Here is a 25828-nt window from a genome sequence, read left to right as displayed (position 1 = left end):
CCAACCCCTACTGCACAGGGAGTAGAAGACCCATGAGCTAGCTCAGTTTTGTTCTATTCCTGCTGGAATCAGAGGAGGGAACTTCTTAGAAGCCCAATCTTCCCCTGGTTTTCACTGCTTACTTCTTTCTGTCAAGTTGACTCCTTCCATGGGGGGTGGTAAGGAAGAACACACAGAATAGACGCTGAAAAACTCTGGTCCATGAAATTTGTTGGGCACATCCTTAAGTCACGTCACCTACCTGTCACACTTACTTCCTCTGTGTGTGTGTGTGTCCAATTGGATCTTACTGTTTCAGGAGACTCTAGATTAAGTTAGGAAGTTGAGAAATAGAAATAGAACATTATTCAAAAGTTACTCTGTTTCTAATAAAAGAATAATTTCCAGTTCCACTCTCAGGTACCTGAGTTCTGAGGTTAATACTTCTACTGGAATGTGTTTTTATATATTTCAAATAAAGTTCGTGTTTTTGTCTGTCCTTCCACAGGAGTGTTAGTTACTCCATCCTATTTCTCTGCTTTAGGGAGATACATCTTTCTCTCTCCATCTATCAATCCAGCTGGTCCAGGGTCTTTTGCTGAACTGATAGAAGGCATTGTTTCCCATCTGTTAGCAAGACTACCACATAAAGTCAGGTCTACAGCAAACCCCCTCTTTGCTGCCTTCTAAGCTTTTTAACTCACCCCTCAGCCCTTCTCTTTCAAATTAATTATCATCTTGACATTATTTAACCCACCATGTCTTTCTCTTATGCAGATACATTGAGAGATGCCACCTTATTGCCCGCATGATATATTTAAAGTCCATTAGTAGGTCATCTGGTGTGCTCCACGGTTCCGGCTTTAGTTTGCCTTTCAATTTTGGTCTGTCATTCCTCTTCCGGTGTGTGCTCGTCTTCCTTGATGTTTTGCATTACCACTTACCTACTCTGTGCTTTTGTTTACGTCATTTTAATCTGCCTAACCTTCTCTAATCTCTTTGTCGAAGGTCTTCTTGCTGTTCAGGAATACTGACTCTTTTATTTGTGTTTTCAATACCACAGTCAGTTTTGTTAACCTGTTTGCCCTTGAAGGCCTCTCAAGGGCAGCTTCCCATGGTTGAGACCCACTGTTCAACTTCATTTAGCATGAGTAGTTGACATTTTGTTCTAGGTTGTCCTTTTTACAAGGGTAAAGAAGCCCCTCCCCCCCCTTGACAAGAAGAAAGTGAAAAAAAAATGCGCCAGGTGAAACCCTGACCTCGCAGATCTCACCTCATCCTCTCTAAGAGGAAGTAGGCATAATTTTTCAGAGAACTTGATTCAGCTTTATTAAATTATACGACATCAGTTATTACTCAGGTCGATAAAATTATTGGTATTTGTAAAAGATTTACCCTAGCTGCTGACTAATGTCAAAATCCCGGCCCATTACGTGGGTCCTGATGGTTATCTGTAGCTGGCTGTAGGCTCAAGGAAACTTTATGTGCTCTCTGAAGAGGAGCCCTGTCTTCATATTGTAGGTAAACCCCCTAGTAACATTTGCCTCTGGTGGTTTTGTGTTAACGGCTCCCTCTCTCTTTCTGCAGTACTTCGGAACGTTACTCGTCATCTTCTGTGTAGAACTGGCTTGCGGTGTGTGGACATACGAGCAGGAGGTTATGGTGAGTTCCCAGAGGGACACAATCAAAGTCTGGAGCAACATCCAGGTTGACCTTTGAGTCAGACTCTGGAGAGTGACTGTGCTACATGGTTGTTACTTTGCATGAACACATTACACAATGAGGTGAACATTCCCGATATTTCTGAAAAAATTATATATACATATATATATGTGTGTGTGTGTGTGTGTGTGTATGCATATACATATACATTTTCAAGTCATAATTTAAAATCTTTATCTTGTGATACTGTGATACATGTTTCATTCCTAAGTGTGGACGTCACGGACTGAGACTAGCCTAAGAGAATGATCCCAGCTTTTGAGTTAGTAATGAGGACTTTGGCATGTGCTCACTGGAGAGTGCTACAGTACCCCTTTTAGCCCCGACCCTTGCTGGCCACAGCTGAAATAGGTGAGGAGGAAGCCACTGGTTTCAACAAGTGGAGCCACTCTGCCCTTTGCGGAGTGCAGTTGAAGGCTTGCTGTGTGCTCACCTTGGTGTAAAAGCTCACAGGCTTGAGACCTGACTGTGTGAAAACAGGAGTTCAGCAGTTTCCCTCTTATTTTGACCACTGAACCCACTAGAGAAACTTTCATAGCTTCCTTAGAGCGGAAAAAGGAGTTTTCCAGGTCCCTTCTACCAATTGCTCTGTCATTTGTCAATTCTCCCCCTCCCCACATCCCACCCTGGCCCTTGCTTGTGCTGGCCATTGCTCGGTTTGTTCACTTCAGTGGTGAAGTTACTACAGTTGTTCCCAGTGTGGGATGGCATTCCTTCGCATGTCTGTGAATGTTAGCTGGTGTCAGTGCCTCACAGACTCACTAGGTTTCCTCAAAATGGTGCTTTTCAACATTTTTTGCCCTTGGGCCTTTTGGGGAGGCTGCCAAAGTGATTCTTAATCATGGGCATTCCTCAGCTCAGATGTGCTCAGTTAGAACAATGGGAAAAGGTGGGGCCTGTGCACCTGAGGAGTTCCTGGTGAATTTTAAGCAGTTAAAAAGTATTTGTGTCCGAGATAAGCAGCCCATTTGGCACTTGTGTAATACAGTTGAAGTTATTTCTGTTCTCAGTATAGTTATTAAAGATTTTGTGGTGAAGCTGGAGTGTTCTGAGACTGAGTGTATTCAGCGGCTACTGCAGACGAATGTGGGCTCTGCCTATCGCAGTTTACCTTTTCCCTGCTGTGCTAGCGTTCACAGCTCTGTGAAGAAATTCATAGTTCCAACTGGGAGGGGTCAGGGAGGAAGACAGAATCTGTGGGAAGGTGAAGGGTCAGGGAAGGTCCTCCAGAGCTAAATCAAGAATGTATGTGAAAAAACAAAAACAAAACAAAACAATAATGACGACTTCCCCTTAAACTGGAATTGTCTTGCTTTCTTTCAGTTATATTTTCATGTTATCCCTACAAACTTTCTATGTTAGAAGATAAAAATAGGTAGTGGGGCCCAGATTTTTGCTTTAACAGTAAGGAATTTACCCTGGTTTTGGTTTTGAAAAATGACCTACATCCCTGGCATACAGACAACAGAAGAACCAATCGTATAAATAACTCCTGATCCTTTTTAACCTCAGCTTTTGGTTGTGTGCTCTTTGGTGATGAAAACGTTTTAGGAAATGAGTGACTTTCTATGGATTCTTTTATTTACTTAATTTAGAGACAGGATCTTACTTCATAGCCCAAGCTGGCTTAGAATGCACGATGGAGTGCAGTGTGTCTTCACATTCATGGCAGTCCTCCTTGCCTTCATGGCTGGCATGTCTCACCATCGGAGTGCTGTGGTATTGTTGTGAAGCTCCACATCCCATTTGTTCTATGGATTTTCTAGTTGGGTTATGAAATATATGCCTTACTGGCACATCGTAAATATTTGATAAAGCTGTGTGAAGCTTAGGATGAGTGAATTTAGTCTCTTGACAGGAAATGCCTTGATTCTAGGAAGCATAAGAAGACAACGGAACCTACATTTGCTTGGTCCCTGTTCCGGTTCCCTTGTCCTGTCCCCAGTGGCTTCAGCTCCTGGGGCACTGAGTGAACGCACACTCACTGCCATTTCAGCCACGGGCACACACCATCTGGCACACGTCATTGTTTTTGCTTGTGTAAATCTTCCCCATTACATCACCAGGAGCAAAGAAGGAAGGGCCATTTAAAAGTGAAATTTGGAAAGCAGCCTTGCAGAAATGAGAAAAGTCCTAAGATTTTTTTATTGCTTCTGTACTAATAACAATGTAAGAGAAAAGTGTCGTTAAAGTTTATTATCTGCCAAGTTTCGCAGAATCCAACCTTTACATAGAATGCGCTTTGTGCTCTAAGGGGGTTCATGCAAGCAAGTCCTTCACTGTGTGCTCTGCTTCCTGGCCAGAGCCCAGTGTGTGGAGCCAGGACCTCAATGGGCCTCTGTTTTCTTGCCACATTTGGTTTCAGATTGATGGTGGCCACAGTGAAGAAACAGCCAGTGTTTGTTTTGGAAAGCAAAAATTTAGTAAAAAAAAATTCTATTAACTAAGTCAAGAGGCTTGACATCTGTCTGTTCCCTCATGTTGTTTCTTGTTTCTACACACTCACCTCCTATCCAGCACTCCAGTTTAAAAAAATCTGTCCATAATATTAATGGGTTCAGATGACATATTTCTTGAGAATTTATTTTAAGTTCCATTCACTTTATGCCCTAACGGATATGAGTTAATAATAATTTATAGTGGGTAGCTTGAACTTTGGCTGATTTTCGGAATGTTACTAAACCATATGAATAGAATGTATTCACAATGAACTTTCTAAATTTTTTTGCATTATGTATTTTCAAGTGAACCAAACCAAACCAAACCAAACCAAACCAAACCTAAACCAAAACCAAAAAATTAAAAACAAAACAAAAGAACCAACAACTACCTAGAAAAGAAATAAAATAGGAAAATTTCAGGGGCCAAGAAATTTTTTTTCCATTTTTTATTAGGTATTTAGCTCATTTACATTTCCAATGCTATACCAAAAGTCCCCCATACCCACCCACCCCCACTCCCCTACCCACCCACTCCCCCTTTTTGGCCCTGGCGTTCCCCTGTACTGGGGCATATAAAGTTTGCAAGTCCAATGGGCCTCTCTTTCCAGTGATGGCCGACTAGGCCATCTTTTGATACATATGCAGCTAGAGTCAAGAGCTCCTGGGTACTGGTTAGTTCATAATGTTGTTCCACCTATAGGGTTGCAGATCCCTTTAGCTCCTTGGGTACTTTCTCTAGCTCCTTCATTGGGAGCCCTGTGATCCATCCATTAGCTGACTGTGAGCATCCACTTCTGTGTTTGCTAGGCCCCGGCATAGTCTCACAAGAGACAGCTACATCTGGGTCCTTTCGATAAAATCTTGCTAGTGTATGCAATGGTGTCAACATTTGGATGCTGATTATGGGGTGGATCCCTGGATATGGCAGTCTCTACATGGTCCATCCTTTCATCTCAGCTCCAAACTTTGTCTCTGTAACTCCTTCCATGGGTGTTTTGTTCCCACTTCTAAGGAGGGGCATAGTGTCCACACTTCAGTCTTCATTTTTCTTGAGTTTCATGTGTTTAGGAAATTGTATCTTATATCTTGGTTATCCTAGGTTTTGGGCTAATATCCACTTATCAGTGAGTACATATTGTGTGAGTTCCTTTGTGAATGTGTTACCTCACTCAGGATGATGCCCTCCAGGTCCATCCATTTGGCTAGGAATTTCATAAATTCATTCTTTTTAATAGCTGAGTAGTATTCCATTGTGTAGATGTACCACATTTTCTGTATCCATTCCTCTGTTGAGGGGCATCTGGGTTCTTTCCAGCTTCTGGCTATTATAAATAAGGCTGCTATGAACATAGTGGAGCATGTGTCCTTCTTACCAGTTGGGGCATCTTCTGGATATATGCCCAGGAGGGGTATTGCTGGATCCTCCGCTAGTACTATGTCCAATTTTCTGAGGAACCGCCAGACTGATTTCCAGAGTGGTTGTACAAGCCTGCAATCCCACCAACAATGGAGGAGTGTTCCTCTTTCTCCACATCCACGCCAGCATCTGCTGTCCCCTGAATTTTTTATCTTAGCCATTCTGACTGGTGTGAGATGGAATCTCAGGGTTGTTTTGATTTGCATTTCCCTGATGATTAAGGATGTTGAACATTTTTTCAAGTGCTTCTCTGCCATTCGGTATTCCTCAGGTGAGAATTCTTTGTTCAGTTCTGAGCCCCATTTTTTAATGGGGTTATTTGATTTTCTGAAGTCCACCTTCTTGAGTTCTTTATATATGTTGGATATTAGTCCCCTATCTGATTTAGGATAGGTAAAGATCCTTTCCCAATCTGTTGGTGGTCTTTTTGTCTTATTGATGGTGTCTTTTGCCTTGCAGAAACTTTGGAGTTTCATTAGGTCCCATTTGTCAATTCTCGATCTTACAGCACAAGCCATTGCTGTTCTGTTCAGGAATTTTTCCCCTGTGCCCATATCTTCAAGGCTTTTCCCCACTTTCTCCTCTATAAGTTTCAGTGTCTCTGGTTTTATGTGAAGTTCCTTGATCCAGTTAGATTTGACCTTAGTACAAGGAGATAAGTATGGATCGATTCACATTCTTCTACATGATAACAACCAGTTGTGCCAGCACCAATTGTTGAAAATGCTGTCTTTCTTCCACTGGATGGTTTTAGCTCCCTTGTAGAAGATCAAGTGACCATAGGTGTGTGGGTTCATTTCTGGGTCTTCAATTCTATTCCATTGGTCTACTTCTCTGTCTCTATACCAGTACCATGCAGTTTTTATCACAATTGCTCTGTAGTAAAGCTTTAGGTCAGGCATGGTGATTCCACCAGAGGTTCTTTTATCCTTGAGAAGAGTTTTTGCTATCCTCGGTTTTTTGTTATTCCAGATGAATTTGCAAATTGCTCCTTCTAATTCGTTGAAGAATTGAGTTGGAATTTTGATAGGGATTGCATTGAATCTGTAGATTGCTTTTGGCAAGATAGCCATTTTCCAAGAAATTTTTTTAACTTACTTCTTCTGACCTTAATTTTTTTTTCCCTGAGACAGCTCTGACTGTCCTGGACCTTGCTTTGTAGACCAGGCTGACCTTGAATTTACACAGATCCACCTGTATTTTACTCTCAGCTGCTATTACTATTTTTAAATTTAATTTTTAATCAAAACTTCCTTGTCTATGTATGCTGTGTGCATATGTGTTCACAGCATCTACAGATATATATACACATGCTCAGATGTGGAGATCTGAGCAGAACTGGTATCCTGATCCCTGCCTTATTCCTCTGAGACAGCATCTCTCATTGAAGCTGGAGATTGGCATTTTCTGCTAGGTTGGTACCCTTAAGCACCAGTGACCCTCTGGTCTCTTGTGGGAAGCCACATGTGCCGTTGCAGAGTGGCACTGGCTACTGCTGGCCACAATGCATAAGTTTAGGCAAACAACCAGTGTGTACATATGCAGTAAAGTTTTTTGCCAAGATACTGCCTGGCCTGGGCATGATAATGAGGTTCTGTGAGGTACTGAGAGAATAACCAATCAAATGTGAGACATGCAAATGAGGTATGATAATGAGGTTTTGTGAGGTAGTGAGAGAGAATAACCAATCAGATGAGGAACATGCAAATGAGGTATAGTGCATAACCAATCCGGGTGTGAGACACGCCTCTCCTAGGCCTATAAAAGCAGCACCAGTTCTGGGCTGGGGTCTCTCTTCACCTCTGCAATCAAGCTCTCCCAATAAAGTGTGCAGAAGGATCCTGTTGCAACGTCTTTCTTGCTGGCGAGTCAGGGCACGCGCAAGAGTCTCTGCCCTTTTTCCTACCTCCTGCAGTGCTAGGGTTATAGGCCATATCGAGCCTTTTCCTTTTGATGGGAATCTGAGCCCAGGTCCTTACACTGTGCAGCAGATATTCGTAGACACTGAGCCATCTGCCCAGCCTGATAATTACTATTTTCAATTAGATTTCAAAATTACCCTTATCTTCGGTTTTTGAGGCTTATACATGCAATACCCCCTTTCTGTACCCTAGCTCTTGATTCCCACATCAGTTTCTTCAGTGTCAGGTTTATTCACCTGAGCTGAATTCATAGGCAAGTATAAACTGAAATAGTATTTGCCAACTTTAATCCAGTCTGTATTTTGTGTGGTGTGAGCGTTGTCGGCGTGCTGAAGATTTTCGTATGTGAGTGAGTGAGCTTTGGCCTGGCTGGTTTGTGCTTGTGAGTTGATCATTTGTGTTTCATCTCCAGGTGCCAGTACAGTGGTCAGATATGGTTACTTTGAAAGCCAGAATGACAAATTACGGCTTACCGAGGTATAGATGGCTTACACACGCTTGGAATTATTTTCAGAGAGAGGTAAGTGCTGCTGTTCCTGGAGGTAGAAAGTATAGAATAAGTGGCAGGTTGTCAAAACAGGCATTCAAAGCTTTGGTTTTGATCATTTATCTGAACGGAAACCTGAAGCCTGCATAGTCGTCACTGGTGCAGTTGTTTTGTTTTGTTTTGTTTTGTTTCGTTTTGTTTTGTTTTTTCTCCAGCATGCCTTGAGTCACTCAAGCCTGTGTAGACATCACTGGGACAGTTTTTTTTTCTCCAGCATGCCTTGAGTCACTCAAGTCTATGTAGACCATTGGTGCAGGTTTTTCCCAGCATGCCTTGAGTCACTCCATGTGTGTCTTTTCGTCTCACATACATCTCTCCTCCTCATTTCTTCTGGCCTACATGAGCTTGTTTAGAAGTGCGGGTGAGCTACTCTCAAGTTTCTATTTAATGACTTATTTAATAAATATCTAAAGTTTTACTTAGATCTTTCTCTTTTATGATAATTTTCTATTTTTAGAGATACCCATGTCCTATGTTTTAAACATCACTTTAACATTTTAAAAGTTTTTTCCCCCCATTGGGAATTTAGCTAGTATAAACATTTTTTTTAAAAGTCAGGATGTCCTTGATTCAAATGCTAGCTCTGCTACCTAGTATCAGTTCCCTTATCTCGTAAGCCTCAGTTTCCATGCCTACGAAATAGGACCAATACAGATGCTCACTTCATGGAGTGTCGAGAAGAGTGAATGGAATCATCAACTTGGTCTCATTTATCATATGCTTATTAATAGTGACATTGCATGACATTCTTTTGTTCCAAACTGTTTTACATTTCATCCAAGAATCTCAAGTGGAAATCTAGTGACTTGAGATTAATCATCGATTTTGCCTCAGACCAGTTCTCCTAAGTTTTTTTCCTTGTGAATGGAATGGCGTCCCTCGGAGACTAAGTTAAGCATCTTAGCTTGCCTTCCGTTCTCAAGCTCTGGACCAGGACGTGTTTGGGAAGGAGTATCTCACTAGATAGCCAGCTAGCTACTCATTCTGCTGTGCCTATGCCCACGGCAGAGGTTCAAGTCTAGGGCAGTCTCCAAACCTGGCTTTGTGCCACTCTTGCTGAGATGGCGAAATTATCAGTGTCACACAGATTTCCTGATATTCCGTTGCTTCCTGACTTTGTTTGTTTGTTGCACAATTAGACTGAAAACAACCCCGTGAAAAGACGTGTAAAGCACCAGGGCATTTATAGAAGGCTGTGTTCAGGAACTGCCCCTGCTAGAGCTCCCAGAATCTTTATTTTTCTGGAACTTAGAATGCAAACTGTGGTAACCCAGGTTGAGAAATAGCGAACCCTTTTTCCTTCTTTCAGGGCTCCACCTCCATGGACCATAAACAAGTGCTACAAATGCTATATCCTGGCTTCACTTGAAATATTCTCTCTTACCTCACAATTCTAGTTTGCATAAAAAGAGTGGCGAATCCGTCCAAATATCCAGAAGGCATTCAAAGCCCTTTATTAGTCTGGCAGGACTGCCACACTGAAGTATCACACGTGCGGTCACTCAGGACAAGTGTCTGTTCACTCTTCTGGAGGCCGAATGTTCAAGAGTGTCAGTATTGATGCTCTTTGAAGCCTCTTCCTTTGGCATGTAAAAGCCTTCGTCCCATGTCCTCCCATTGTCTTGTCTTTATATGTGTCCATGTTTAATTTCCTCTTCCTATAAGGATATCATTCATACCTGATTAAGCCCATGCTGTTGACCTTATTTTAGATTACTTACCTTTCCAGTGGCTCTCTTGACATGAACAATCTCATAAGTACAGGGGTTAGAATTTTAACATAAAAATTTAGAATGGGAGAGACAACTCAGCCTAGGACAATTTTTCTCCTCTACAATAAACACACCTTTGGAACTCATTTGTTGTGGTCCTGCACGTGGGCTGTAACTGAATGGATCTTGCATAATTCTTAGTGACGCTCCCTAATACCTTATTTTAAACATAATTTTTCAATAAAAACATATATATCTAATGGTAGCGCTTGTGTAAGCTTTGGAATCATAGTTGCTGCCATTTTCTGACTGATCAGAAAGTCCCTTCACCTATTGAGGGGCTCAGTTTATTTATATGTAAAAATAATGATTCTATGAATTTATGAAATTCCTAGGCAAATGGATGGACCTGGAGGGCATCATCCTGAGTGAGGTAACCCAATCACAAAGGAACTCACACAATATGTACTCACTGATAAGTGGATATTAGCCCAGAAACTTAGGATACCCAAGATATAAGATACAATTTGCTAAACGCATGAAACTCAAGAAGAACGAAGACCAAAAAATAAATAAATAAATAAATAAAAATAATGATTCTATTGTGTTTTCTAGAGCTTAACATAGCATCAGCTTGGAGCAGAGCTACCTTGAAATGAACCTGTTGTCTTCTTGGCAGGTAGTGACAGAGCACAGACTTGAGCTGGTGTAATACTGAGTTCACTCACCTTCAGGAGGTTCAGAAAGCCTTCGTACAGATCCACAGCCCTCTGTGGATAGGCTCTGAAACAACTCCGTAGGAAAGAACGGATGTCAGCAGCTCTTTAACAATGTTGGCACTGAACACAGCATGTTCAAGTTATTTGGAAAAGCCACTGCTATGGAAGTCTTCATTTCCTGACAGAGCCAGATAAATGGGCTGCTCCATTGTGACTGGAAGTAGGGTGCTCTGAGAATGGCCCTGGCTTGCCGCTTAGAAAGGCTTGCCCCTCTAAGAAATGGGGAAAGACAGTTTTCTCTGGGTAAAAGACTTTTAAAATAGTGACCTCAAAATGCGATCATTTAAAATATTTAGGAAGTGGAGTCTTTAAAGATGCGCTTTATTTTCAGGACTCCCAATACTTTGTGTCAGAATCTCTGACGTTTATGCTAACCTTGTGGTGCTACGATGTTGCGTAGTTGTGACGTTTGTGATACACCCACGCTTTCTAAACACTACGGAAAATGTCTTATAAGTTTCTCAAAACTCTTAGTATTAAGAGCTTATCACTCAAGGTGCTTTTGTGATGCCGCTTTATATTTAAATCATAAGCTCTTTAAATCATAAGCGTTTCAGGCAAGTGAGTGGAAATGTCCCAAGTACACTGAGCATTTTCCTCGCTTGCTGTTGCATGAGGAATTCGGAATCCTTCCAAGTTGGTTTTGGTTAAGCTTTGAAATGGCGCTGGATTGTGATATTTTATGATTCCGTGTTAATCTTGAGCACGGATTGGTCTCCTGGGCGAAGTAATTTGCATAACCATCCCTCTTGGCAGGGTTCTTCTCCGTGACTGCCCATATTCCTTCCTTCCGACTGTCTAGAAGAGGATTTCTCTGTTATCCAAGGGCAAAGCTGTCCTGATCACAGTTGCTTTTTCTAAATCCAGGCTGCACATGCCTTCAAGCCCTGTTTGTAAGCCTTCATCAGCGTTTCTGACAATCTTTGGTGAAGCACAACTGAAAGTGTTCTTAACAAGGCTTAGCGCCAGACAAGCTCGCATTCTTAAGTTCAGCTACATTCAAGCTAGGCATGCCATTATTTTTCTGAGATTATAATGATATAATATGCTAGCTTATCAGGAACCTCACTCTCCTGGGTAATAATAAGTCAAACAAATATCTATTTACAGAATTTTTGCCTTGATTAAGGAAACCAAGATGGCTGGCTACCTTTGAGATGTGAGTTTCAGTCAACAAGTTTTTGGTTTTTTTATTTCCATGGAATTTGTGGAAACTTTCATCACAATAGTTGAATTTTTAGTTATACTAGTGAATAGATAATAAGCAAAATGGTTAGCTACTCTCTGCTGACTAGAAGTTAATGATAATGAAAGACTAGCTATTGAATTTGTAAGTGTGGTTGACAATTCTTTCATCGCTGTGATCATCTGCAAAACATCTTGAAGTTGGAGACTGTGACACCGACTTGCTTTTAGGAGGGGTGGGTGTCACAGGTCAGAACTGTTCCATTATGGAATGGTGAGTTTGCTGTTCCTGTATGATGTTTTCATCCCCAAGATAGAATGCACAGACATCTCCGGCTGATGAGGGACGTTTAACTCAGTCCAAACATTTAAGACATCAGCTCTCTCAATTCTATTAGGTTAAACAGAAGCTGTTCTGTGTCGTTTCTAAGTGTGACTGGTGATTCTGTTCTAGTTTAAGTGCTGTGGAGTGGTGTACTTCACTGACTGGTTGGAAATGACAGAAATGGACTGGCCTCCCGACTCCTGCTGTGTCAGGGAGTTCCCAGGGTGCTCCAAGCAGGCTCACCAGGAAGATCTCAGTGACCTTTACCAAGAGGTAAGACCATGCGTGGGCATCATATCCCGGACAAACGTCCCAAAACACTCTTCAACACTATGCTGATTAAATTTCCACTTTTTGTGTATATCATTAGACCTCATTTTTCTTTTATCTCTGATACATGATTTTTTAAAAAGTGAAAAATCACAGTAACCATATTTCAACAAACAGGATTGAGAAAGACCTAGTTCATTAATTGAATTTTATCTTTTTTTTTAATAATCACTCTCATTAATTAGATTTTACACTTTAACGCCTACAGCCGGATCCTATTGTGCTCTTCTAGAGCTCTTGAAAATAGGCACGTGCAGATCATGCAGCTAACGGGTTCTGTGCGGGAAGCCTGGGCAGACTGGTTTAGGGCCTTGATGTAAGAGAGACAAAACTCTCCTGAGAAAATTATGTGAGCCGCTCTCTGGTTCCCCCTGCTGGTAGTAACCGGTAATCTCAGTTTTAGTTTGCTGAAACATTTTACTGGGTTTAAAAATCAATCATTTGGTGCCCCCCAAATTCACTTATTGTGCATTCTTCCAGGACTCAGTTGCTCTTTCGTAGGAATTTTTATGTTCCTTTGTCCTTAGGTGTTTCACAGTGAGTAATGGGATACCATTCTCAAGTTAAAATGTAAAGTTTATCTGTAAGCTGGGCTACAGAGATGGCTCAGTGAAATGGTTAAAAACATTACTTACTGCTCTTACAGAGAACTGGGGTTTAGCTCCTAACGCTCACTTTGTGTCTAAAAACTATAACTCCACCTTTAACTCTAGTTCCAAGGGATATGGCACCTCCTCTGATCTCTATAGGCTCCTGCACACACATGTATACACCTAAAATGAGGCACACACAACACACACACACACACAAGTTAATTAAAGTTTTGCTGAAAGTTACAGTAGCCACTGGCTATGCGTGATTATTTTCATTAAATTAGATTGAGTACTTAAATTTTCATTTCTTAAGCCGGGCGGTGGTGCACACCCAGCGCTCAGGAGGCAGAGGCAGGCGGATTTCTGAGTTCAAGGCCAGCCTGGTCTACAAAGTGAGTACTTAAAATTTCATTTCTTAAGCCGGGCGGTGGTGCACACCCAGCGCTCAGGAGGCAGAGGCAGGTGGATTTCTGAGTTCAAGGCCAGCCTGGTCTACAAAGTGAGTTCCAGGACAGCCAGGGCTACACAGAGAAACCCTGTCTCGAAAAAAAAAAAAAAATCATTTCTTCAGTTTCACTAACTACATTTCTACCTGTGGACGTGCACTCATGGAACACTGCTGAACACTTTGGGCTAAATCTAAATATTTAGACTGCTTATAATAGAATAAGAATATGTTTCTATGATATGTTTGTAGTAATAACACATGCATGTGTGTGTGTGTGCATGTGCGAGAGTGTGAGTATGAACTGTGTATATACATCCAGGCACACATGCACTAAATGTGTGCATATAAAGGCAGAGGAAGCTTCTGGCATCTATCTGTCTCTCCTAACTCGAGCACTGGGAGTGCAGATGTGTGCTGCTATGCCCAGCATTTCTGTGGGTGCTGGGGATTTGAACTCAGGCTCTAATGTTTGTATAACAAATAAGTACCCGCTGAGCCATCTCTCCCACTGCACCTCAGGACTTTAAAAATAGATGCCTTTTATGTGCCTGAGGAGAATATACCCCCACCCCACCCACATACTTGCCCACTTTTTTTTTAAAGGCTGCCTTACGAAGTCAGTAGTAGAGATACACACTTTATTCTGCACACTATCTGATATGAATTAATCTGAATGTTGCAAGCTGAGTGGCTTCAACAACAGAAACAGGTTTGCAGTTTGACAGAGTAGAAATTCAAGATCTCTATGCTTACAAGGTCAGGTCAGCTCCTTCAAAGGCTGGGAGGAAGGGCTCATTGACTGCCTCTCCTCCCGTTTCTTGTAGAAATGTTTTCCTGGTCTGTTTTTCTCTTCGTATGGTATTTTCCATGTGTGTTTCTGTCTCCAAATGTCCCCAGACAGGTCACCTTGGAGCCCAGTGTTCTGCAGTTTGGGTTCATCGTCGCTTCATTACATCTTCAACAACCCAGTTGTTATAAAATCAGAGCCGTGAGGAAAATAGATTAAACATAAATTTTGTGAGGACACACACAGTGTAACCTATAACCAGAATTGTCGAAACAACTGAATAGCCCTGCTTGTTTATTTTAAAAGATAATAAAAATATGTACTGAAATTCCTCACATTACTGAAGACTCTGAATCCAATAGCTTGGCTTTTATTTCTTTGAACATGCTATGATGCACTTGGCTTCAGTAGCACAAAGGATGCATCAGATACAGTTAACTCAACACAACATGGTAGAGTCAGAGTTCCAGGTTCCTCAGTGACTATGCTCAGGTGAAAGGCCGGCATCTCTGTTGTCTAGTGGATATTGTAGAACATGAGGAAGTGCAAGCAAGCCATGAGTTTTATTTTTTTTTAGGTATTTATTTCATTTACATTTCCAATGCTATCCCAAAAGTCCCACACACCCTCCCCCACCGACTCCCCCACCCACCCACTCCCACTTCTTGGCTCTGGCCAAGTTCCCCTGTACTGAGGCATATAAAGTTTGTACAACCAATGGGCCTCTCTTTCCACTGATGGCCGACTAGGCCATCTTCTGATACATATGCAGCTAGAGACACGAGCTCCCGGGGGGTACTGGTTAGTTCATATTGTTGCTCCACCTATAGGGTAGCAGATTCCCCCCAGCTCCTTGGGTACTTGCTCTAGCTCCTCCATTGGGGGCCCTGTGATCCATCCAATAGCTGACTGTGAGCATCCACTTCCCCACAATCAGCTTCCAAACTCTGACACCATTGCATACACTAGCAAGATTTTGCTGAAAGGACCCTGATATAGGAGTCTCTTGTGAGACTATGCCGGGGCCAAGCCAGGATTTTTTATGCTACAAAACACAGGACTCAATACTTCTGCAAGTGTTAAATGGAAACTACTCTGGAGATTTTTATAACATTATAACTTACTCTTATTCATTAAAAGAATAGGTGATTACAGAATGTGTGTGTGTGTGTGTGTGTGTGTGTGTTGAATGTTCCTAGTATAAATTTTGCTCATTGGCTAGTTTTGAGAAACAGCAAGTCAACATTGAAAGTTAGCACTTCTACCACTGTGGGTGAGTTTCTGCCTTGGTGCTAATGATGTGTTAGAAGAATGGCTGAGATCCTAGTACCACCGCACACCTCTTCAGAATATGAATGCAGACCATCTCTCTTCATTTTTACTTTATTTAGCTGAAAATTATTCATTTTTATATTTTATATAATTTTCTTCTGGTAACACTCAATTCACTTTTCCCGGAGTGGCTTAGACTGTGCTTTCTAATGCTCTGTAATGGGATTCTTTCTGCCGATGGTTTCTTTCTAGACTGCCTAATGGAAAAAGATCGGAGGAAGCCACATTGTTGTACATGTGCTAAATGATAACCCAGATTAATTTAAACACTTTCAATAGTCAGCCGATGTGGACAACTGTAAATTGATTTCAGACACAGACCTCTGGTTAGGTTGGTTGTATCAGAGCAATCTGCTTTGGAATTTTACAAGGAGCAACTGATGCTGATATTAGTACAGTTGATGATGATAACAGTACAGTTATATGCATAATTGACTTTCAAAAGGGGATCATTTAGTAGCTTTATGGCTCAAGTACGATTAGGTCCATAATTAAAAAATAAGCATTCTGAGATCATCCGCCTGCAAAATGAGTGTTTAAATGGCAAAATGAGTGACTAAGAACTGGAGGCTTTGACAGGATTCTTCTGAAGTTGTGGAAATGCAAGGAAAACATATTCGATGTCTTCGAATATCTCAAAATTTCTAATTCAGATCAGGAACGAAGCCCACGCAGCACTGCACCAAGGGCCAGAAGTTACAGGAAGGGAATTTTGCATCAAAGGAAGGAAGACCTTGTTCATCAAAATCTGTCCAATCATGAGACAGGCTATCTTGTAAGCCAGTGTCTCATTGCTAAAAATATTAAAAGTCAAGGTCGGGTAGCCATGTCAACAGGTGCTGTGGAACAGGCTTTTAAATTAAGAGTGACTCTGTAACAGACGGACTTCAAGGCCTCTTTATCTTCCATATTCTCTAAGCTCTGAGATAAGGACCCGATTTCTTCCTACACTCTTTCTTCAGAAGTCTGAAATCAGGGAAATAAATCATTTGCAACCATCTGGTGGCCTGCCCGGTTCCCCTGACCCAATAATATTTTATGACACGTTTTGAAACCTTTGAAAAATGATAGAACAGAAATATAGCAACAACTGCACATTGTAGAAATATCCTCACCAGAGGTGCATTGAGGGTTGGCATGGAAACCCTTGAACGTCCACAATCATCAGCGTGTACCCTTGAATAAAAGAATAGGCTTATTATAATTTCATGTGTGACTATCTCTGCCTCTCACTTTGCTTTTGTGTATTTTGTAACTGTCCTGGGTTCCACACCCAGTGTAGAACGTTGTGACAAAATCCTTTCTGGTAGCTTAAAGGACAGTAGTATAGACATTTAGCAACAACAAGAAAAAGACAATTACAGAAAAAAACAACAACAACAAAAAACAAACCACAGGGCAGTAAGCTCTTGCAAGTCTTTACTCAGTAATAGGGTGAGGCTCTCTAGCTGAGGGTGCTTCCTGAGATGGGATGAGGCTGTCTTGAAAGGTAGAATTTTAACAGAATTGGAGATAAGGACTCAGCTGTGCAAAGACTGCAAAGAGTATTTTTGGCTTAGGGAATTGCAAGTACCAAAGTTCAGGTGGCCGGGGCCAGTGCTCCCTGGATTCCTGGTACCCCGTTCTTGGGAAGTGTCTGCATCACTGTGTTTTTAGATGCAGGGTGTCAGACTCAGGCTCAGCCAGGCTTCAGACTTAGAAATGGGGTTGGTGAGATTCAGTGCGCTGCACCTCTTCTTTCTCTAGTTACAAGGGTGCAATGTTTAGGCTTGACCTGGAGGAGACAGACAGACAGACAGACAGACAGACAGACAGAGACAGAGACAGACAGAGACATAGGAAGAGGGGGAGGGAGAGGGAGAAAGAGAGGGAGCAGTGGAGGAAGTGCATATGAAGGATGTTGGAAAGTTTCACATAGGAATCTTGGACCTGCTGCCCATGGATTTGGGCTCTTGGAGGAACTACAAGTTATACCATCTAACCTACTGTCAGTATTTTGTGTGCATTTTGCTGGTGAATGGCAGCCACTGCTTTGATCAATCCCTCAAGGGACTTTGAGAGAATAGCTGTAGTCTTTATCTCAGACAGGAAACAAACCATACACAGGCTCTTCAAGGCAAGACAAAGGCTCTAGTGTACCAGCTCAAGAAGAACAGATGAAGGTAAACAGGCTCGTAGCAGCCCTACTTCACATAGACCCAGGCAAATTGTAAAGCAAAGAGGTGCAGAAAGCCAAGCAAAACACATGTGCGGGACATGTGACACTTCTTTGTTTGGTGGTTAAAAGAGAGATGATGACTAAAATGTTGTCTTAGTCAGGGTTTCTATTTCTGCACAAACATCATGACCAAGAAACAAGTTGGGGAGGAAAGGGTTTATTCATCTTACACTTCCATACTGCTGTTTATCACCAAGGATGTCAGGACTGGAACTCAAGCAGGTCAGGAAGCAGGAGCTGATGCAGAGGCCATGGAGGGATGTTCTTTACTGGCTTGCTTCTCCTGGCTTGCTCAGCCTGCTCTCTTATAGAACCAAGATTATCAGGCCAGAGATGGTCGAACCCACAAGGGGCCCTTCCCCCTTGATCACTAATCAGAAAATGCCTTACAGTTGTATCTCATGGAGGCATTTCCTCAACTGAAGCTCCTTTCTCTGTGATAACTCCAGCTGTGTCAAGTTGACACAAAACTAGCCAGTACAAATGTATTGACTACATCTTAAGAAAAGTAATGTTCTCAGTTATTTCTCTAAGGACAGGGCAGAGTGAGATCATACAGCAGGCTGTCTTTGGGACATTTTTTACTTTAAACCCCTAGACTTTCTTTTAAGCAAATATATTACTATAAACCAGGTATGAGTTTACATTAGCAGTTTTCAACTTATGTGCTGCGACCCCATTTGGGGGAGGGGACAAATGACTCTTTCACAGAGATCATATAGCAGATAGCCTGCATATCAAATATTTATGTTAGGATTCATAATAGTAGCAAAATAACGGTTATGAAGCAACAATTAAAATAATTTTATGGTTGGGAGTCTCTACAACATGAAGAAATATGTTAGAGGGTTGCAACATTAGGAAGGTTGAGAACCACTGTTTTAGATGGTTGTTTATTCCTCTTCCCCCTGCTCCTCTTCCTCCTCCTCCTCCTCTTCCTCCTCCTCCTCCCATAAAGAATATCAGAAAAGCCTATAAGGGTAGAAATGAAGGTATGTCCACTCTTTTCTGTTATTTGGCCTGCAGGACACAATGACCCTGGACTGGAGGCCAGGGGTGGGGACTTAGTTAAGGAACAGGTGAGCATCAGTGAATGGAAAGGTGTTCAAAGGAAACTTTAGGATCAAGGGAGATTCAAGCTAGCAGGAGCCAACAGAATTAGTGCTGATGGCCGTGCAACATGAGCAAAGTTTCTCAAGAGGATATGGGATGGAGGATGAGATATGGAGAATTGGGAACTCAGGGCAAATCAACAGCAGAATTCTTGCTAAAACTGTGACATACAGATGGACATGGAGTAATTAAAAAGAAGTAAAAACAACCTAGATCTTGGTCATCGATGTTGTTTGAAGTCTTCAACCTCCTATTAGCATATTGTTTAATGTGTCGGCTGAGTGCAGTGGATGCACGAGCGAGCCCTGTCCTCATTGAGATGCTGTGTGCTTCTGTTCTTGCCCCTCCCTTTTTATTCATCCGTACTTGAAAACAATCAGTATTCATTTTCTTTATTTTCTGAGAGACTTCTCAGCCCTCAGAGTTGTTTGTTAATATTCCTCTCCTCCTAATGTCTTTGACCACTCCTAACAATTAGTATCCTTTGCGTATGGAAACGTTTTTCACACCCGATACCCTGCTAATAATTTTCCCTTAGTATTTCTGACCTGAGGTAGAGAGATAACAAAGTGTTATGGGTACAAAAATGCTGTGGTAGGAAATAAGTACAGCCTTCCAGTGAACTCTACCTACTGAGAGGGTCAGTTGATTTTTGCCCATGTCACCTTATTCTTTGGCTTGTGTGGGATTATCCTCAGGACCAAGAAAAATCTTCACACATGATACAGACAAGAAATTAGGAGTGAAAATTATAGAGAGCTACAAGGAGTTAGAAGGGGCATGAGTTTAGCCCTTCAGGCAGGCAAGTTGACTGAGTCACTAAGGAATAGCTATAAAAGAGCCTAGAAAGGCTGGAGAGATGATTCAGCGGTTAAGAGCACCTACTGCTCTTTCAGAGGTCCTGAGTTCAATTCCCGGCAACCACATGGTGACCCACGACCATCTGTAATGGGATCCGATGCCCTGTTCTGGTGTGTCTGAAGAGAGCAATGGTGTACTCATATACCAGGAGAAGATAGCATTTGATTGGCAGGTGGTAGAAAAGGTCACGCCCAGGTAAGCAATGGTGCAAAGTTAGAACTGGCAGCGAGTGAGGAGAACGGCTTCATCACCGTGTCGCACGGAGCAGGGGCTGGGTTATGAATAGCCCCATATGGTCTGCTAACACACAGGTTTTATAGTCTGTAATTGCCGAGTCAAAAGGCAACTGCACTCACAAATTTGAGGCATTCCTATGAAAGGAAGTCTTATTACAAAGCAGTCGTGGGATACTGATTTATTAATAATGAGTCTACACATCCAGATAAACACACAGAGAGCCCCCTGCCTGCATGGTGACCGGTAGGCAGCTTTTCAGGCTCAATGGTTATTTAGATGGAATTTCCCTAAGAAATTCCTTTCTGGGGTTCTTTATATAAACTCAGAGATCTCCCCTCCTGCCTTTCTTCTGGCTTCATTATCTCCTTCTAAACTGCCAGCAGGATCAGGTTGACTCTGGCTTGGGTCTTGTCTGTTTTATCAAAGTCCCCGCAGGACCAGTTCTGGTTGTTTGTGGCTGGTAGGGGCCCCCGAGCAGGCTTTTATCTTCAGGCTTTGCTTGATCTAATCTGGTTTGGAGGCGCTCTGGCAGTTTTGCTGCAGGTATACAAATGCATTGTTCTTTCGATTGCGAATTTCCTCTTCCTTATTCACTGTTTAGAACGACCACTTTCCTCCTCCTCTGCTTTATTCATAGAGTCTAGCAGTATTTGCTTGCAGAGTGTAGCGCCATAAAAAGCCTTTATAGGATGTTGGCTTGCAAAAGTATGTTACATAGCTATTAGCTTAGATTTGGTTTTGTTTTGTTTTGTTTTTTGTTTTGTTTTTTTGTTTGTTTGTTTTAATCCTAATGCTGGTGTTGTAAAGAATGGGATGAGAGGAGCTAGAGAGATGTCTCAGAGGTTAAGAGCACTGATTGCCCTTCCAGAGGTCCTGAGTTCAATTCCCAGCAATCACATGATGGCTCACAACCATCTGCAATGGGATCCGATGCCCTCTTCTGGTGTGTCTGAAGTCAGCTACGGTGGACTCATGTGCATTAAATAAATAAATCTTAAAAAAGAATGGGATGAGGCATGGGATTTAGGTGAGGATCTGGACTTGAGGTAGAAAATTAGGCAGGAGACTGCTGGATAATTCATGTGATGTTAAGGCCCAGGTTCCGTCTATGGCATTGAGAATAGAGTGGAAGGAAGAAGTGTGGAAAAGGAACTTAAAATCAAGAACAGGGAAACTTAGATGTAGACTGCGGGGCATGGCAGTGAAGCTGCAAGCATGCTGACTTTCATTTGGATCCTGGATAGATGAAGTCTGTACTGAAGGGTACGGGTGATGAGATTCTACTAGTTCCCTTGTTGAAGTGCTGCCTTTAAGGCTGTGGTCAAGAATTGCACAATGGTGCAGAAATCCAGGAGGCAATATGGAGCTCAGGAGGCAGAACTCCGCTTAGAGAGGTGGATTTTGTGTGAGCCAGTTAAAGAAACACTAGTACAATAGCTTAGATGACGTAGGGATTTGCTTCTCTGTCCTAGACCCGTCTGCTGTTTTCAGCTGTCAGTCAACTCAAGTCTGAAGATGACCCAGGGGCCCACGATGATGTAACCTTGTCTTCTTAGATACTTGTCTTTCAGAGTTACTCGTACTTTGTCTGAGGGCGCTGGACAGAGGGAAAGGACTTGAAATGGGAGCATATCCTATTCCAGAAAGGCCTGTGTGCCTGCTTCACTGGTTCTGGTTTAACTTCCCTTAATCAAGGGTTGAACGTTATATGGGAGGCAAAGTACAATATTGGTTCCTCACCCACCCCAAGAGTCAAGGCTTTAAGACAGCTTAACACTTGCTCATAAGAACTCTCACATGGAAAGGTACCTTGGGAAGTGAACATCCAAACACCTGGAGAAAACTGTTGCCTGAAATCTAATGAATGAAAGTGTAGAACACTGAAGGAGCTTGTCCAGACAAGAGGGATACCAGAGCAGACGGGAGCGATGTCAGCACGCCCACCTTCAGATTCTTTCTGCTGTCTCTTCATCATGGTCCCTGTCTGCTCGGTGTGGACAGGAAAAGGAGAAACTGCAGATTACCAAAATCCTTGACCTGAAAAATCCATCTCCTGTTGGCACAAAACCTCAGAGCAAGACGATGCATATGTTTCTGTTAGAGTGAGCAAAATGAGAGAGAATTCAGCTAGTTAAAAACCCAATTGCAGATCACTAACCATTGGATTTCAGGGGGAGGAGGACATTAGGAAATGAGTTCTTAGGTTTTACAGCTTGCTTTAGAGAATTAGAAATTTAGTATCTCTACCTTACTTTGAGGACAAAAACAAAAACAAACAAACAAAACAACACAACAACAAAAGGAAGCAGGTGAGCAGGAGAAGCTAACAGTCGCAGGACCTTGCTTCTGCAGTGTGCTTTCATGTTTAGTCTAAAAACTGACTGTCTCCTTTAGGATCGGGGGTGTAAGCCCTGACAGAAACACTGAGTTTTTCAAAAAGGATACTCATTTACACAGAATTCTGATTGATGGTGTTAAATGTATTCGCTCATTAAAACCCTATAGCAGTTCTCTCAGTATTATCAGCATTTTGTGAAAAAGTAACCTAGGAAGAGACAATAGATTTGGCCTCAGGTTGTATGGTTGGGAGTGACTAAGCCTGAATCTGCTTGCTTCAGGGGCCCGGGCTTAGATATCTCTAGTGATAAATACATGGTCAAGAGCAAAATGAGTTTATTAACATTTTTCAATTCTAAGCCTCCAATTTCTTGTCTATTAGGTTCAGTATCAGCAGCACACAGATAAACAGAAATCTTCTGTACACTACTTGGCATGTAATAAGCATACATTTTTTTTTTCAGTGCACAGTGGTAGCTAATGACACCCATAACAGCAATTTATTAAGGACTTCATTGAATTAAATAGAAAAATTAGTGCACTGCAATTAAGTTTTTAACTAGCTGTGTTGGCCTTCATTCTGCTTATACTAACAAAAAAGTCTACATCTTCTGGCTATGTGATTTTGTGCTAACTGAAGGTGGATTTATCAGGTCAAGGATTTTGATAATCTGCAATTTCTCCTTTCCCCATCTTCCGGTAGTCGAACAGCATGGGTGGACAAGTCACATTAGCAGGGGTCTACAGATAACCCCCCGTGTGAGCCAGGCATGGGCCCTCTTCAGCTGTAGAAACCTGAGTGTGCTTGTGGAGTTTTTAGACTCCAGACTCTTTATATGCAGTTTTTGGTCAAATTGTGAAGTGTGGAGCCAAGCATTGCGTTTCTGCATTTGATAACGCTGCCTATATCCTGTGGGCAATTGGAGGATCTGTCGTGCATTCAAAAATACTAAAATAACTTCTGCATTAGTGTTCCCGTGCCTGGATAAACTTCACTCTTTAGAGGTGAGAAGGAGTTGCTTTAGGACGGACTGTCTAGGACTTCCTTTAAGGAAGCACTTATTACCCTGCAGGGGTTAAGATTCTTAGTGAAGAATTTTTGACCAACCTGTTTAACATCTATGAACTCATGAACTTCTATCTTTCAGTTCTTGGACTCTAAAAGAAATAGAACTGAAGATTATATATTTGTACCTGATAATTACCACGCTCATTTCAAACTTGAGAGTCATGTTTGTCATTAAAAAATCAATTATAAAAATATCAATACTGTTACACATGTATCGGCAGCTCGATCTTATTTCTACTTTATCTTCCTAGCCCTTTCAAGGACTGCCTGGATTTCTGATGTGGCCTGAGAATATTGAGTGCTGAAAAGCCATGGGTGTTCTTCCAATTTTAGAAACTCATTTTGGAGATAGATCAGAGAATAATTTCAAGTGTATAATTTCCTCAAGTGAAATGAGGCATCCTGACGTGCCTTCAAATAGATGCTTGGAAATAGAGAGATTCATGTGTTTTTTTTTTTTTTCTTTTTCTTTTTCTTCTTATAAATGCAGTGTTGTTATTTATGGTTAATAGTTGACAAGAATTTTAATATTGCAGCAAGGAAAGTAGATGAGCCAGGAAGTCTTATTCATACCTTTGAATTATCTGAGGTTATTAGCATAGGACTCACATGGCTTTATTTAAGATGAAAACGTATTCAAGTAAAATCAACTCAGAATATTTTATCTGCAAGTAAGCAAATGAATGAAATTCACTTCTTTCCTATGATGAACAAAAATAAAATACATTTTTGATCTCTACCATTTCTATTTTTTTCTTTATTTACACTTAGAAAGTTTGTTTTTTCTTTTCTTTTTTTAATTGGGTATTTTCTTTATTTACATTTCAAATGTTATCCCCCTTCCCAGTTTCCCCCTATCCTATCCCCTCTCCTCCTGCTTCTATGAGGGTGTTCCCCAACTCACCCACCCTCCTCTTCCCTGTCCTGGCATTCCCCTACAGTGGGGCATGGAGCCTTCATAGGACCAAGGGCCTCTCCTCCCAATGATGCCCAACAAGACAATCCTCTGCTACATATGCAGCTGGAGCCATAGAGCCCTCCATGTGTACTCTTTGGTTGGTGGTTTAGTCCCTGGGAGCTCTGGGGGTTCTGGTTGGTTGATATTGTTGTTCCTCCCATGGGGTTGCAAACCCCTTCAATTCCTTCAGTCCTTTCTCTAACTCCTTCATTAGGGACCCTGTGCTCACCTACTTGTTATGAACAATGATAGGCCATGCAAGCATATGTCCTTATTGTTTTGTCTAGGCCTAGTATTCTACTTTCAACAGCTCAGTTTTACACTGGAAAAGTGTAAACTAGATTTATAATTATTTCAGTGGCTCAAAGTAAGGTCAGGGTGACATTCTGACTTAATTTCTTTGGGAAGCATGGTGTAAATGAAACCTGAATGCTGGAGCTACTTCTGTGATGAATGTAGAGGAAGAAAGGAGAAGAAAATGACCCCATGTAGAAGAAGGTTGGTTTGAAAAGTTAATCTGTTAATCTGACTTTAGGCACTCGTGGAAATGCTTCGCTGGTACTCAGCATAGTATTTATTATGCTGTGAGATTGTTTTGAGTCACAAAGATGTGTTAAATTGTGTTCACCTGAGAGAAATTTGAGTTGTTATTTATATGCTCATACTTTGTGCCTTTTATTAAATAAAGAATCTAATTTAGCATATAAGATGCAGTGAGTTAATAATGAAATATAAATAGAACTGAAAAGTCAAGGTGAAGGGACAGGAAAAACCAAGCAGGCACGCTCCATACAAGGAGCTGTAGTTGAGTATCCCGCTGCCTGTGAGCTTCCTAACAGACTCCTGAAAAGGAACCATGCTTTTCTGCATGATCTTCATGCTGCAAGGGTAAACGGTCTAATTTCTCAAAGGGAGGAGAATTCCAAAGCATTGCTTTTCAAGTGGAACTTTATAATATATCAAGGAAAATGTTTTCAATTTTATTTTCACCAATTTAGGGATACACACACACACACACATATACATATACATACACACACACACACACATATATATTGTTCTTTAAAATTTATCAGGACAGTACCTCAGCAGGGCATAAGCCAAGTTTAGTTAGTATATTGTACATCAGCAGAATTTGGTGATTTGGTTTTCTGGTAATAGAAATGTCACTGTATTTCATTTGCATAATTTATAAACTTTCAATAGGTTCTTTGTTTTGTTTTGTTTTTGAGTCATGGTTTCTCTATGAAACCCTGGTTATCCTGGAATTCACACTGTAGACCAGGCTAGGCTGAAACTCAAAGATCTCCCTGCCCCTGCCTCCCAAGTTCTGAGATTAAAGGCATGTGTCACCACTGCTTGGTCCCAGGAGGCCCTTGATAGAAGAGAATATAATATAATTTTATTTGGGACAAACTTAAGGACTATAAATTCTGTATCGTCTGACAGATGCAAATCTGTAGAGAAAATAATGAAGTGATGTTTGACACATTGACTGAAAAGCAGAGGACTCTGT

The 25828-nt window shown here is 41.6% G+C and overlaps 1 protein-coding gene across 7 annotated transcripts in view; it reads left to right on the top strand.

Annotated features, from left to right (window-relative positions):
• Tspan12 (tetraspanin 12) overlaps positions 1–25828 on the top strand; it is a 108206-nt gene that overhangs the window by 71717 nt on the left and 10661 nt on the right. For 6 of the 7 annotated variants that reach the window (XM_017321602.2, XM_030255427.1, XM_006505091.4 and 3 more), the window contains 3 exons: positions 1567–1641; positions 7894–8001; positions 12159–12302. In XM_017321602.2, coding sequence (XP_017177091.1) covers positions 1567–1641; positions 7894–8001; positions 12159–12302 — 327 coding nt within the window. The remainder of the gene's footprint in view (positions 1–1566; positions 1642–7893; positions 8002–12158; positions 12303–25828) is intronic. The other variant, NM_001363814.1, reaches the window with a different exon arrangement.

Source organism: Mus musculus, chromosome 6 (genome assembly GCF_000001635.26).
Source record: "Mus musculus strain C57BL/6J chromosome 6, GRCm38.p6 C57BL/6J".
Classification (NCBI taxonomy): domain Eukaryota; kingdom Metazoa; phylum Chordata; class Mammalia; order Rodentia; family Muridae; genus Mus; species Mus musculus.
The sequence above is the reverse complement of the archived record's forward strand: the minus strand, read 5'-3'. Positions and strand labels throughout refer to the sequence as shown.